Source organism: Mastomys coucha, unplaced genomic scaffold, assembly GCF_008632895.1.
Source record: "Mastomys coucha isolate ucsf_1 unplaced genomic scaffold, UCSF_Mcou_1 pScaffold6, whole genome shotgun sequence".
Classification (NCBI taxonomy): Eukaryota; Metazoa; Chordata; class Mammalia; order Rodentia; family Muridae; genus Mastomys; species Mastomys coucha.
Window position 1 is genome coordinate 130,353,768 of NW_022196912.1, and position 16,064 is coordinate 130,369,831.

The 16,064-nt window shown below is 42.9% G+C and overlaps 1 protein-coding gene across 2 annotated transcripts in view; it reads left to right on the forward strand.

The window, feature by feature from the left end:
- Positions 1-2,426: 2,426 nt before the first annotated feature.
- The window catches only part of Rapgef5 (Rap guanine nucleotide exchange factor 5), a 241,593-nt gene continuing 227,955 nt past the window's right edge, over positions 2,427-16,064 (forward strand). For both annotated transcript variants that reach the window (XM_031357408.1, XM_031357407.1), the window contains exon 1: positions 2,427-2,775. In XM_031357408.1, coding sequence (XP_031213268.1) covers positions 2,560-2,775 — 216 coding nt within the window. In that variant the 5' untranslated portion in view covers positions 2,427-2,559. The remainder of the gene's footprint in view (positions 2,776-16,064) is intronic.

The following is a 16,064-nucleotide window of genomic DNA, read 5'->3' on the forward strand; positions in this document are numbered from 1 at the left end:
GTGCTCAGTAACCACAAGTTTCAAAGGACTGAAAAAAAAAAAACCTCTAGAATATTCCTTTTAGGATGCAAGTGCTGTAGCATAGCATTGCAGAAGGGTAGTGTTCCAGGCAGAAGACAAGAACAGGGTGCTATGGTGGGCTTGACTGAAAGGAGTGTTTTGAATCTTCTGCTCTTTCAGATATATCGTGTGTGTGTGTGTGTGTGTGTGTGTGTGTGTGTGTTTTCATGTGTATGCAAATGCATGTGTGTGGTACACATCCTTATGTGTGTGTATGCATGTGGAGGTCAACCCTGGATGCCAGTTTTCAGGTTCTTTTCAGTTTTCAGGTTTTTGGGTTTTTTTGTTGTTGTTTTTTGTTTTGTTTTTAAAAGTAGGGTCTCCTAGTTGCCTGAGCTTGCCCCTTTAAATAAGGCTAACTGGCCATCAATCTCCAGGGATCTACCTGAATTCACCAGCCCTAGGATCAAAAGAGGTGACACTATCTATCACTATCTATGTCCTGCTTTTGTCTTGTTGTTTGTTTTTGAACATATTTTTTTCGGTTCTAGCTTGGGTCCTTGGACTTGCAAGACATTCACCATAGCAGACAAGCTACCTTCCTGATTCCCATCTGCTTACTTTTATGCTGAGGATGTATGGCCTTTATTATTTATTACTTTAACCTATACAGGCATCAAAAGTCCTTATTGATGTTGTGGCTTAGATATATGGCATAGTTGATTCTATGGAATCTATGGTGTAAATTTCAAACTACTAAATCTTATATTGAAAACTGTGAATCTGGGCTTTGTTGTGCAAGCCTGTAATCCTAGCATTTGGAAGGCAGAGAAAGGATGCTGAGAATTCAACATGATCCTCTGCTACATCGGGTGCTCGTCAGCCTGGGCTACATAAGACTCTTTCTGAAAGACAAACAAAAGCCAAAGGAAAAAAAGTTTTGTGAACATGTGTGAAGATGGAGAATGTCAACAAGGAGACAGAACATATGTGATCTCTTCTGTAGCCCAGAATTCACTGTAGAGTGAATTTATAGATAGATAATTCAAATGTTACTTCTCAGGGATGAAATGGCTGGCAGAAGGCCCCACAGGTTAGAGAGTCTGATGTTGTATTCAGATGTAGAGTTTCATTCTTGGATAACTCTGCATCATAGACATTTGGAAACCATAACAGACTATAAAGCCCATTAGTGATTCCTTCTCAGGAAATGTACTTGGGTTAAGGTGACAAATATAAGTCCTGTGTAGTAAGTGGACAACACAAACTCTATTCCCCACCTACTTCTTCATTATGACACCACCCTTCTCTAACAGGACATAGCCTCTATGTCCAATGGCTCCCTCTGGCTCTATGTGAGCCACCTAAGAGTTTGAAATCCCAATTTCAAAACTCCTTGAAGGGCCCTAAGCTTTAAGACAGTGTGTAAACTTCCTGCTGTGGCTTAGGTTGCTCTTCCCAGGAGATTTTAGTATTCACATTCACTTGACAATTAGCCAGAGTTTAGGCACTGCCTGATTTCCTTAGTATTCATCTACACCAGGATGAATTTCTCTTTTCTTAAGGGCAGATCTCCACTCTCCCTACTCGGCCACATTTCCGTGTGCACTTGGCCAAGCATCTGCTGTGTGAGAGGCACAATAGTAGCCTTGTCAAGTATCCTTACTTGTCATTTTAAAACGTGTAAATGTGAACAAGGGTTTTCAGATCTTGGTGGTTATAGGCAAAGAGTGGGTCTCAGGGTCCTAGTGCTGAGTTGTCAAAGGCCTGTTGAAGAGTCACCGTCTCTTGGAGTTGAAGGCCTTCCTGGAATGGTTTCCACTCAGCACTCCACAATTCCTACCTCCTGGAATTGTATAAACAGTGATTCACACCGCGGTAAGCCTTTGCAGTTTACCAAGCACATTCACCACACACAGAAGGCTTCCAGGGAGGTCAGGTTCCAACACGTTAACATAGATTCAGCTTCGGGCCACCAGACTTGCACCTATTTTGCTAAGCAACCATCAAAACCAACTAGTTTTCTCTGCTCCTCTTTCCACGAGGAGCTTGCCTACCGGACCACTGAGTGGGCAATGATGTCTCAAGAAGCCCATTCTGAACAGTTTCTAGGATAAGGACTGTGCTGGGGGGCTAGGCTAAGCGTGGGAGGGAGGAGGACCTCTGAGCCTTCTGGGTCGCAGTCCAGGCACTTCTGGCTGGAGCAAAGGGACTTTTTAGTCTGGGGGCGGGGAGGGGGGATGGGCCCAGGAGGAGGTTTCTGGGAATGGCGCACCTGTGCGGCTCGGAGCACACGGCGCTCCAGGGCCCCATCCGCCGGCGGTGGGAGTGTCTCAGCGGTCCAGAGGTGAGCGGCGGGGCGGGGCGGGGAGCACCTGGGCGGGGCCGGGGCGGTGCGCGGGGCCGAGGCTCCGGGCCGGGCGCGCGCCAATGGGCAGCAGCTGGCAGTGCGTCCCGCGCCCGAGCGGCAGTCGCGCCCTCTCGCTGCCTGGCTAAGGCGCGGAGGCGAGCGCGGAGGAGAGCAGCCGCGGGCGCTGCCGCAACCGTCAGGGCATCAGGATGGCGGTGGGCTCTGTCAAGATGCAGCCGCCTTGCGAGAGCCCAGCCCTGGCCTCGGTGGCCCCGGCCGACGGCCCTCTGCGCCGCAGCCCGAGCGCCCGGGAGCCGGAGCGCGAGCCGCCCGCCGCGTCTCTGCGGCCGCGCCTCAGGGACCTGCCTGCGCTGCTGCGGAGCGGGCTCACGCTGCGGAGGAAGCGGAGCGCCGCCGGGGCCCGGGTGAGTGGCCCGGGCGCGCACGTGGAGCCCTCGGCCGCCCCGCGGGCCCGCCACGCTGTGTCTGGAAGTTGGGGAGGTGGCGGGACTCTGCTGGAGAGGGGCCCGGGACGTCGGGGTTAGGGGGCGCCCCTCGGGCTGCGACGGCCACCCTTCCCCCCCATATTCACCTGGGCGAACCGGGGCGCCGGAGCTTCGCTGGAAGAAGGGTTGTTTGCTGCTTTCTGTGGGGAAGCTGCAGGTGTCCAGTGACTAAGTCAACCAGCCCCGTCCCACAGAAAGTCTTAGGCCTCCAGCGGGTCCTGTTTGCAGGTGGCCTGCGACGTGCGTGCTTATTTTGGAAGACTCATAGCCATGTCTGGGCATCGGGACTGCCCTGGCAGACGCTACTGCTGAGGGGGAGACTTAGGAGTTGGAAGAGCTTGGGTGAGCTTCTAGCTCCCGAGTTCTAGCGCTGGGATCATTCAGTACTCGGGGACGCCCCCTAGAGCGGGAGAGGGTCGGACCCCCGGGAATCTCAAATATCGACTTTCTGATGGTGTGTTCAGATATGACTTCCTGGTGAAGGAGCATTTGTGTTCTAAATGCATCTCACGACCTGAGCAGGCCAGACATGTTTTTATGTTAAAAGGAGGGCCTGCTTGTCATCCTGGCCATCCTCAAGCCACTCAGAATGCCCCAGTAAGCTGTCACTGACTTTTCCTACACAATAGAGCTTGGGAATACCTTGGTACATCCTACTCATAATTTTTTTTTTATCATTATGTAGTATTTACTGAGAAATCGTAACAATTTTGATGATTTTTTTTTTTAAACTAGAAGTCTTAATCATCTGTCTTGAAAGGAGACAGTAGTTGGAGACTCACAACTCCTCTGATATTGGCTTGTGGAAACATAAGGGCTAAGAAAGCATTTGTTCCGTCGTGATGTCCTATGGGAGAGAAAGGATCAAAATTGCTACAGTTCTTGTTCTCTAGACTGTGTTTTTCTTTTCCTAAGTATTTTCTTCTTCAGGGCCGCCTTAAAGGATAATTCTTAGGATTCTCTCATGCAACTAGATAATTTTTAAGTCAGCCATCAGAAAAGTTTCAGAATTGCCCACACAGTAATCTTATTTTTTTAATTCACGTTACATTCTGCTCACTGCCCCCCCCCACTCTGATCCCCCTACAATACTCCCCTCCTCTCCTTGAGTGGGTGGGCTCCCCTGGGCATTCCCTGGAGCATCAAGTCTCTGTGGAACTAGGCACATCTTCTCTCACTGAGGCCAGACAAAGCAGTCCAGCTAGAAGAACATATCTCACAGACAGGCAACAGCTTTTGGATAGCTCCATCTCTAGTTGTTTAGGACCCATGTGAAGACCAAGCTGCACATCTGCTCCATATGTGCAGGGAGGCGTAGGTCCAGCCTGTGTGTGTTCTTTGGTTGGTGGTTCAGTCTCTGAGAGCCTCACGGGTCCAGGTTAGTTGACTGTCTTGGACTTGCTGTGGAGTTCCTATTTCCTTTAGTCCCATAGTCCTTCCCCCTACTCTTTCATAAGAGTCCTCAAGCTCCATCCACTCCACACCGTAATCTTGATGTGTAGCATATAGGATTGCTTACATAGAAAGGCAGGAAGTGTGTCCTCAAGATAGAGTGGCCAAGTAAACACAAGATCCAAAATTATAGACTTTGCAAGAATCTAGGGGAAAGTAGGTCAAATTGTGTTCCTTTTATCCTTGACAGTTACTTTTCCATGGCACAGAATACTGAAGACTTGAGCAGCTGGGCAGTATGTGACAGGAATTGTCCAGCTTTCTGCATAGATCCATCTGTAGCTTTCATCTACACAGGGCCTCTAGTTTCTTGCTGCCTGGGATGATGATGTTTGCCTTGTCATTGTGCAAACTGACCCTAATTTTCAAACTACTCTGTATATGGGCCCTTCAAACAACCTACTTTAACAATTCTTCTTCAGTTATGGTACATCATATTAGTTCTTTAAGAGCTTAAATGCATGTCTCTCTTGAAAGATTGAATGTCAAGTTTTTCACTGTTGAAAACTCCTACTTTACATCAGTTTTTCCTCCTTCTGCTTTGGGGGAGACTATTTTAGTTTGCTTTCTGTTGCTGTGATAAAAAACCATCACCAAAAGCAAGCCTGGGAAGGGAGGATTATCTCATCCTATAGCTTACAGTTCATTAACTGGGAAGGAAGGGTTATCTCATCCTATAGCTTACAGTTCATTAACTGGGAAGTTGGGGGAGGAAAAGACAGGAACCTGGAGTCAGGAACTGAAGCAGAGCCCATGGAGGAGTGCGGCTTACTGGCTTGCTTGCCATGGCTTGCTCAGCCTGCCCAGGAGTATCACTCTTGAGAGTAGGCAGCACTCTCCCACATCAATCACCAAATCAAGAAAATGCCCTACAAACTTGCCTACAGGCCATCTGATTGAGAGGCCTTTTCTCAGTTGAGAGTCCCAGATGACTATAGCTTGGTTGTCCTGTTGAAAAACACTAACTAGATCAATTACTGTTGCGATTTTTGTAACCCTCATAGCAAAGGGATAGGAAGGAGTTTGAAAGAAGAGAAAACAAAGTAAAATCATGTTCTTCTGTGTCAGACAGCGCAAGACACTGTAGCAAAATACCCTAAACTTGATGGCCTCGAGATGTTTTGTTTTCTCACAGTTATGAAAGCTGGCAATCCCAAGCTCTGTTCAGGCTAGTTTTGTTTCTGTCTGCCTTGCAGGGGCCCATTCTCTTCTACCCATTCCTGTGGTCTTTCTTGTGGTTATCATCCTCACAACCAAATACAATCTAAATACTGCCAAAGTCCCCATCACAGTATTTTTTCCCCCAAATTTCCATATACCACCACAGTAAGGGTTTTAAATTCAACATAAGAATTGTATGGATGATGTAAACTTAAGAAGGGGTTTGAGAAGATGAGAGAAATAGTAAAATATAACCCAGGCTGACTGGCAGATGATGGACATCTGATATTAACTGGGTAGCCCCCTTGACTAGGACATTGATATTAACGTAAAGGCATCATGGCTCAGAGACTCATGAAGACTGGAGCTGAGTGATCTGTTAACAGAAGTTTACTCGGAACAAAGCAGCAGTTCTGAGTATTGCACTGTTGGTGAAGAGGTGGAATCATACTAAGATCTGACCTAGTAGTTCATATGTTGTGTTGTCCATGTTGTCTTAAACTCCCACAGTTTGAGACCATCCAACATCATCTCAGCTCTCTATGGACTGTGTTGTTCAGCCCAGTACATTACAGACTGTCCCTTACTGGGACAAGTTAACCTGTCATTTGGTTAATACAGCACAGTTCCTTGGTTCCCTGGTTCCTCTGTTCTGTTGTTTTTAATGGTATTGAATTCACTGTGTATACTAATTAAGAAGACCGCACCTCCTTTGGACAAGAAGAGCAAAAGCTAAGCTTTGCTTTGTGGGGAGACTTGCTACTTTTTACTACTGCTACATTTTGCTGTGGAAACATTTTAAAGCATCAATGACAACACAAGGTGCTCTGGAATTCCATTATACCAATCTTGTTTCATTTGTGTTAAGAGGTGGGATGTGGAGGGGGTATAATTTAAAGCAAACCTCTGAGTTATTTCATAAAAATTGCACCTGACATCTCTGATAAGGACATTACAGCCACCGGCACCGTTGTCTGTGCCAGCATGGTAGCTTATACCTGTATCTAGAACACACGTCTGTCAAGATTGCAAGCTTCAGCTACAAAGTGAGTTCTGTGCTCCTATTTAAAATAAAACAAGCCAAACAAACAAACAGAACAAAACACTTGTGACTTTTTCTGTTCCTAAGTCAGTTAACATTTCTTAGTACAGGTCCTACATGCAAATCCTCCCAAAGATGCCTTTCTAGTTGTTATTATTAGAATCGGAAACTAAGCGGTGCCACAAGTTGATTTTAATTCTTGAACTTTTAAGTCTATTTTATTTTATAACAGACTCTACTCCCCTTTTTAATGATATTGACTTGCAAGACAAGTTGGATCCTTAGTCTAGGACTCTGTATTACTTTCTGGGTGTTAGTTAACCCATTCTTCCATCTCTGTAACCTGACAATTCCATATGGAGGCTTGACTAAATTCAAAAGCACATACCCTTTTTGGGTGGTACTGTACTAGGTGTCATGTCATGATGCTGTTATGTCAGGATGTCTTTTTGAGTAATGAGGACTGACTGATTGACTCGGCATCACTTTCCCTTCCACCTTTCATCTAATGGCTTTAATTTCTTAATTCCTGAAGTCATGTTCATTAGGGAGTGCAAACACATTGACAGTCTAAATACATCATTCCTGTTGCACCTATTGTTTGGAACAGTGTTCATAAGAGCATTCTATGAGGAATTATTTGGATTTTCTAGTATTCAGGCTATATAGCAAAGGAGGAGAAATCTTGTTTTTCCCATTTGTCATTTTTCATAGTAATGTTTTAATGTACTAACAACCTTCATCAATAACCAGAGTTGTTCTTTTCTTAAGATAACCAGACTTATTTTTTTCTTAAGTGTCATTAGGAATTAATGCATTTGTTCCAGTCTGTTGTGGCAAATTCTCTTCTGAGTGTGTCCTTGTCACCTACTTAGCATATGGTCTCTGTAGACACAGAAGCTTTTGTACTTCCTGCTTTTTCGTGTTCATGTTCTCCTTCACACGTGAAACTAGTCATTTGTCCAAGAATCACAGATCTTTTAAAAAACTTATTAGTAAAAATGGTTCATTTCTCCTATGTTTTTCTTCTTTTAGTGTCTATCACCTTTCCCTTGGTCTTAGCCTTCTACCTTAATTTTTGAAATTCCTTTTTTTATTGATTTTTCAAGACAGGGTTTCTCTGTGTAGCCCTGGCTGTCCTGGAACTCACTCTGTAGACCAGGCTGGCCTTGAACTCAGAAATCTAGCTGCCTCTGCCTCCCAAGTGCTGGGACTAAAGGTGTGCACCACCACTGCCTGGCTCTTGAAATTCTTTAAAGATATTTCTAACCAGGCTATTTCTAAGATTGATGTAGAAGAGGTGTTGATGACCACTCTCTCTTTCTCTATATGCAGTCAGATACTGGAATCAACGGATTTTGGGTTTTGCTACTGGGATGTTTCCTCTTAGACTCTGGGATACTCTTCTTTATCTTAAAATGCTATATTTACAGTAGATAGCTGATTCAGTTGTTCACAATGGGCAACAGTCTCTGCTAGTGATGCTCAGCCATTGGCTTCATCATGGTCTTCTAGTGATGCTCAGCTAATCATGGTCCTCTAGTGATTCTTAGCCATTGGCTTTCACAGTAGATGTTTCCCCATGGTATTTTAGTGATGGACTCTTCACTTGTAGAGATGCTCTGCTTATTATGGCCCTTTAGTGTTGCTCAGCCATTGGCTTTCCCAATGGATGCTTCCCCATGATCGTCTTGTGATGCTCAGTGACTGGCTTTCACAGTGGACTCTTCAGCATGGACCTATAGTGATGGACACTTCAGCATGGTCCTACAGTGATGGACACTTTACCATGGTCCTACAGTAATGGACTCCTCACCATAGCTCTATAGTGATGGCCTCCTTGCTATGGTCCTATAGTGATGAACTCTTCACCATGGTCCTATAGTTACGCTTAGCTCACCATGGTGCTCTAGAGATGCTCAGCTTTTGGTTTTTACTTAAGGTGGGTGGTTTATTTTCCTCCTGTGACTCCTTCTCCTTACTCCACTTCACTAGCTGATGGCTTTGTGGCAGATGCAGAATAGAAGATCAAAAACTAGAAAGGATTACTGGTGTCCATCCCACCTCCCCTTTTAAACTGAGGGATCAGGTCAGACTAAGACTCACTGTATCTCACAGCTTGGCCTTGAACATGTGGCATCTTCCTACTTCAGTTTCCCAAATGCTGAGAGTGCAGGCATGAGCAATCTCATTGGGTTGACATACTCTTGAAGAGAAACAGAGTGACCCTTTTCCTCTGTCCAAACTGGAGCACTATGGGTGTGACTCAACATCCGCCTCTGCCAGAAACTTGTCTTCACTGATTGAGAAATATATGCTGTTCCATACTATGCCAGAATGTTCATTTAATACTTGTTTTAAACATGTGCCTTATATGAGAATATGATTTGTTCTTTGTATTTATATTAAATTCAGAGACTCATGTATCATGTATATACCTATGGCAGGAACTTCATTCAGCTCTTGCAACAGGCTTATAAGTTAGATGTGGCATTCCATAGATGTGAAAACTGAAACAGAGGTGGCTTGCCCAAGATCTCAGATTGTGTAGGTGGGAAGAGGGAGGAAAGTTTGAAGCCAGGCCAGCCAGGCCCCGTAGGACATCGCGTTTTGAGTAGATTGTATAGGTCTCTAGTGTAGAAAGTGCAAAGGCTCTGCTGTAGCTTATGACACTTGCCAGGAACACCTTGCCACTCTGAGAATGCTCAACAAATTGGAGCAAAGCCAGGCTAACTTTTCTTTCAATTTAGCACAAACAGGCTCTCCCTGACCTATTTGGGTATGGGCCAGGGAGAGTGGAGGGAACATTACGAGTATGAGTGAATGGTAACTAATACTTGCCAGAATTAAAAATAGCCATCAGAATGTTCTGAACAAAGAAGAAAAAATCACCAGGCTTACCTCCGTAATAAAGGTCACCAGCTTACTTCATTGGCCAGCTTACTTCTTTATCTGTTCCTATGTTTATGGTATCCTATAAGAAAACCAAACCATTAATGGAGGCTTGTAGGCAAGGCGAGCCAAAGCAGACAAGAAGAGCATGTGATGAACTTCCCTGAGAATCATGACATCCTTGCATCTGCTTGCTGACAGACTGCTATCTCAAACCCAGTATTTTAAAACTCTGTTAACCATATAAAGTTCAGTGTGGTCATATAACTTCATATAAAGTTCAGTGTGATCCCCATTATCCAAGGGACTCTGGTTCTAGGACCTCTCATAGGTACCAAATTGCTCATGCTTATATCCCTTATATAAAATGGAACAGTGCTTGCACATAACCTACACACATAACTCTAAGTCATCTAGATTGCTTATGAGATTCAAAATGATGCTAATGCTTTGCCAGTAGTTCTTTTGTTGTATTTTAGAAACTTGTGACAAAGAAAAAAAAAGTTTGTATGTGTGGGCCCTCCCATTCCCCAATTGCTTTTAATTTGTGGTTGGTGAATTTGCAGAGGCCAGCCCCATGGAAACAAAGGGCCAATTCTAACCTTCCGTGGTAACAGCTGGTCATAGTGGTTCACATCTACAATCCCAGTGCTTGCGATGCGAAAACAGGAAGACTACAGAGACCTGCCTAGGCTAGGCTGTGTAGCACCAGGCTAGCTTGAGCTACTGTGGAACCCTGTCTCAGAAACATTAAAAACAGAACCTACCACTACTACAGTAAAATCTTCTATGGTTGTCACTCCCAAAGGTACTTATTTGGGAAGAAAGGAAACTGTAGATTCGTTTATTCTGTTTTAATTTCATCACATTTTAGTACGAGACCACAATGGCAAGTTAACACTTTGTTTACTTTCTTACTGTGTTTTCATGTTCCTCCATCTCCTGCAACAGACTTTGGTTGTGGAAAAACAAAGGTGTTTGTGATGGTTTCAGTGAGATTGGTGCCGTCTGCTCATAGGTTTGAATACGTGTTTCTATTTGGCAGAACCATTTGGGAAGAAACTGTTGTGGCCTTGTTGGAGGAGGTGTGTCACAGGGGGTGGGGCTTTGAAGTTTCAGAAGCCTGTGGCTGTTCTCAGTGTGAGCTCTCAGCTGTTCCTGCCACCATGCCTTTGCTCCGCCATCATGAATTCTAATCCTCTGGAACTGTAGGTCTCCAAATATGCTTTCTTTGGTATGTCACCTTGGTCATGATGTTTTATCACTGTGATAGAAAAGGGACCAAGACAGTGTGGTAGCCTCACTATCCTGTCTTCTTGTAGGAATATACCCCCAAATCCAGTCCAAGATTTCTGAGTGCAGATACCGTGTAGAGGAGACACTAGGGACACTGGAGATGGATTTTTTTCCTTCCTTGGCTAGATGCCTATTCTAGGCAAATTACCTCTTATAAATGTCTTTACAAAACTGTAGGGTTTCATAAACTGTAGGCATACAAATTTTTTACTTTTGTATGCAAAGTCAAGTTGAATGTTTTTTTTTTTTTATGTGATACACTAACATCAAGTGACTATTTTAGGTGATGTCTAAGTCTTGGGTAATAAAATTTCACACTTGCCTTGTCTCTTAAATTGAGTTGGCAGTAATTGGTAACTTGTGTAGCTAAAAATAGATAGAAAGGCAGGAGCTAAGTCACTGGTAAATGCTTGGAATATTTGTGATTTAAAAATTTTTTTTGTTCAATATTGAATAACAACCCTTACTATGAATACTGGTAATTCTGTGGTGATATGAGATCTGGAAGCTTTTTGTAAGAATTTGTAAAATTTAATGTGAATAATCAGTCAATAACTTGGCTTTTCATGTGTGTATGTGTGGCCAGTATTAAAATGATAAATCATTCATAAATGGGGATAGAAAGGCAGAGCTCACAAGTACGCTGTGGATTACAACCTCAGTCCCCTTGAGGGGATGAGGCATGCTCACCTATGAGTAAACATGGGTCAGAGAGGGTCAGACTGGGACTTCCCAGTGAGGAAGCAGCAGAGGTGAATGCACCTGTGACTGATTCCAAAGCAGCCTTTTTCCAGTGTCATAGGGCAAGGCTTAAAAATCATAACACCAGGAAAATTAGATAGTAGCTGCATGGAATGCTTCAAGCCTTAGTGGAAGTGCCAGCCATTTTCTTCCGAGCCCTCAGTGGTGGCCCCCAGGACTGGGTGCCAATTTCCACGGTTTGAATGGCTAGCCACCTCATTGGAATAGCTGTCATCTAGAAGGTAAAGTCTGGAGAGTCACATTCCAAAACTGTTCCTGTTCTTAGTTTTGTGCCACAGTATCCATGAGGAGATTTAGAAAGCAAGCAAGAGTCTCTTTCAGCCTGTATGGAAAACAGGGAGAAGAAGGAAAGCCGATTTCTTATAACCCAGAATTCATGTAACAACAACAAGCTTGAGACTTAAGAAGCTTGATATATGCATGCACCTGTAGTCCCCACTGCTGGTGAGATATGCATGCACCTGTAGTCCCCACTGCTGGTGAGGGCATGAATTGCTTGAATACAGGAGCTGGGGCTGGAGGTGGTCTGGCCAATATGGCAAGACTCAGGTCTCTTTAAAAATAAAAAAGGCAGATGAAAAAATACATATTAGGAAATCAGAAGTATGGTCATAAAGTCACTGAACCACTTAAAGTAAAAATAATTGAGGATATATACATAAAATGGCTTAACGGAATTAAACTTTGCCATGTTTACTTTTTAATATAGTATGATTAATGAAAGTCTCTTTTAGGATAAGATGAATCCTAGGGATTCAGAAATCAAAAGAGTTTCTGGGGGAAGGTGGCTCGTAGCTGCCGAAGGAGGAGGATCAGGAGTTCAAGGTCATCCTCAGCTATGTAGACAGTCTGGACTACATGAGATGCTGTCTCTAAAAACTAAAAGCACAGTGGGGAAATGCATAGGCAGACCTAAGCATGCATCTTATTTCAAAGCCTTGGACACTCAGACCCTGGCTTGAGAGTCTTTTCCTAACGTTTAGACAGCAGTGCTATGGTTTATAATTGCACTATCTGTTATCTTCCCTTCCTCTAATCATTATAATATGTATGTTGTCATACAGTTGTGAACAAATATTCTGTTATTTTTTTTATGACATGCTGACATGCTTTATCAGTTTGTTGATGGGTAATTGTGTCTGTAGCGAAAGCTCCAGGGAGCCCTGCAAGTGCTAGCAGTGACAACCATAGATACCATTATTTAACAAATTCTCATGTACCATCTCACAAAGTAGAGTTGTTTGAAGAAATTTAAAAACAGTAACTCAATTCTGGTAACAGCATCCTGGGATAAAATGCCTTATTGCACAGAGAGACGCTAAGTAAATTGCCCAAGATCACTCAGAAAATATAGGAGTCAAAATTGCAGCAGGAAGTCTGGCTCCATGGGCCGCAGACAACCTACAGGCTTTCTGCACACTCTTTCTACATGATGCATTTCTTAGCTAATCTCCCTCCACTATATCTTTTACCACTGTACCCTGGCATTAATATGACCATTTCAAGGAGTACTGTTGCTTCCAGTCATTATTAAAGCTGTACCATATTAGAAAAATCACGAAATAAAAAATTTTAACAAGGCATGTTTTCATTGAAAAAAGCTGCATTGTTTGTAAAAATATCAGTATATCTTACAGCATTAAAATGGTACATGAAACTAAAAAAGAAAATTCTGTATTTGTATAAGTATGAAATATATAATATTAAGACTCAATTAACAATTCTTTTTAAAATTATTTATTTATTTTTGTTTTATGTGCATTGGTGTTTTGCCTAAATGTATGTCTGTGTGAAGGTGTCAGACCCCTGGGAGCTGGAGGTACAGATATTTGTGAGCTGTCATATGGGTGCTGAGAATTGAACCTGGGTCCTCTGGAAGAGTGGCCATCTGCTGAGCCATCTCTCAAGCTCCTCCATTAACATTTTTTATGAGCATTGAATGCTGATATTTAAACCTCAAGGGGAAATAAATTGAAAATTTCTTATAACACCTAACAATAATTCATTTTAAAAGTAAAGAAAGAAAATTCTAATAAGGGGAATTAAAAATGTGTATAGCTGGGTGTGGTGCTGCCTTTAATCCCAGTGCTCGGGAGGTAGAGGCAAGAGAATCCTCTGTGAGTTCGAGGCCAGCCTGTTCTACAAAGTGAGTCCAGGACAGCCAGGGCTGTTACACAGAGAAACCCTGTCTCAAAAACAAAAAACCAAAAACAAACAAAAAAATGTGTGTATACATGTTGGTGTGTAGATAATATAAAGCTAAATTATTATTGGCTTCCTCACAATTTGGTTTGTTGTTTTTGTTTGTTTTTGAGAGAAACTAAGTATAATTTAAAAGTTAATGTCTCTCTTCTAGGCTTCTTAAAACTCATTCATTTGACAGGAGATTGAGACTTGTCCTTGTGTCTGTCTCTGTAATTTGTGTAGTCAAGTCTGCAGGTCTTTCAGGAAGTGACTTGGGATCCTTCCTGTGCTTATGTGTTTTGTTCATGGGATTCTGGCTCCTTGCTTCTAACATGCTTTTCATTGTTCTCTGTCTCTATTGTCTGTAGAGAAAACAAGATTCAGGATTTCCACTGAGCACATCAGGCCTTTAGTCAAATGAAAAGTCCTGAGAACAGGGCTTTTCCATCATAACACTTTCCTTCCTGTACTCTTTCCTAACTGGTTTGGCAACTTAAACACCAGCCACATTGGTCGTTTTGTTCAGTTGAACATGACCTTGTCAAATCATTTACCTGAAGCTGTTATGAGATGTAGTGCAAATACTTGTGGTTGCCCAATACATAATATGGCTTCCGTGCTGATTGTAAATTTGTTCTTCTCTTGTGTTGCTATTGGAGGAAGTGGGTGGCTTATCACTTCCAGATATTTACACTAATGAACAAATACTGCAAGTAGCTTACTCATTAGACTGTGCTATGGACTCGTGTGTAGGTATGGGATTCTGTACACAAATGTACACATTACAGAAGAAGCCATGTGACAAAACTTTTAGAAACTCAGAGGAGCATGATTTCTATTTCACTTATCAAAATACAGTTTGCCTGTGGTACAGCAGGGAACATAGTTTCTACAAATTTGTCACTTAGTGTCCATGTGACCTAGATTAGGTCAAATGACTTGAGTTTCTGTTTTTAGAGGTATACCTATGTCTTGTAAGGCAGTGAATGATAGGGAATTTATTTATTTATTTATTTATTTGTTTGTTTATTTTATTTTTTGCTCCTTTTCTCACTGAAGTTGGAGATGCCAACTCCACTTGCAGAGCCTTTGGGCACATTTCAGACAAATAGAAAAAGGAGTGTTTAGTATTTGCCTCATCTGTCATGGAGGGCCAGAAGATAGACACTAGAGAAGGAACTCCTGAAAATGAAAGGGTTAAGTTGCTGTCTTAGGGTTTATACCATGATAAAGACCATGAGCAAAAGCAACTTGAGAAGGCAAGGGTTCATTTAAGCTTGGAACTCCCAGGTCATGTTCTGTCACTGAAGGAAGTCAGTGCAGAAACTCATGCAGGGCAGGAACCTGGAGATAGGAACTAAAGTAGAAGCCATAGAGGAATGCAACTTCCTGACTTGCTCCTTGTGACTTACTCAGCCTGCTCTTCTAGAACCCAGGACCACAGGGATAGTACCACCCACAGTGAGTTGGCCCCTCCTACAGCAATCATTAATCAAGAGAATCAAGAAAATGGCCTATAGACTTGCCCACAGGCCAATTTCATGGAGGCATTTTCTCTATTAACATTTCCTTTTCGCAGATATGTCTAGGTTTGTGTCAAAAACCAACGAGCACAGTCAACCCTTGTTAATTTGATATAGAAACACATCAGTTATTAAACTATTACCTTTCCTTCATTGTTCATCCACAGGATTGCATATTAATATCATAACCCAACTTTTGAAGTATACAGCATAAAATTTTCAATATTTAAAAGTTCAAATGTGTTTTTAAAAACATCTAACATTTCTATAAAAGTTTAGACTCTTTCTAAACTATCACAAAATCTGTTAACCATGGGCTTTTATAAAATTAAACATACATTTAGTACTTCTTTATTCCCAGAGGGAATAACCAGGAAACAGCCATGATTGAATCAAAGCAAAACCCAAATCTCAACACCATAAGGCTCAGTGTCAGACTTCTGTGATCAATTCACAAGTCTCTGGGCTCCAAAGAGCTTTGGCAACTCCACGTCTGGTCCTGTGAACCAAGCCACATATAGCTTGTCCCATAGACTTAGGCCAGTTCAATTTCACAGCTGCCCTTCATGGTCTTCCCTACTGGCATCTCCAAAAAGTTAGGTCTCTGCTGCAAATGGGCTTCACTGTCACCAATAGCCTCTTCATAGAATTCTTCATAGCTCCTTCAGGGATTCTGACCCTCCTACTTGGTACAAAACCTCAAGCTTTCTCTGTGACCTCTTTAATCCAGGGGCTGGTTAGGGTTTCTATTGCCTTCATAAAAATATCATGACTAAAAGAAACTTGGAGAGGAAAGGAATTTTTTTCAACTTACATTTCCAGGTAACAGTCCATCATGGGGGAAAGCTAGGGCAGGACTCAAGCAGGACAGGAATCTGAGGGCCAGGACTGAAGCA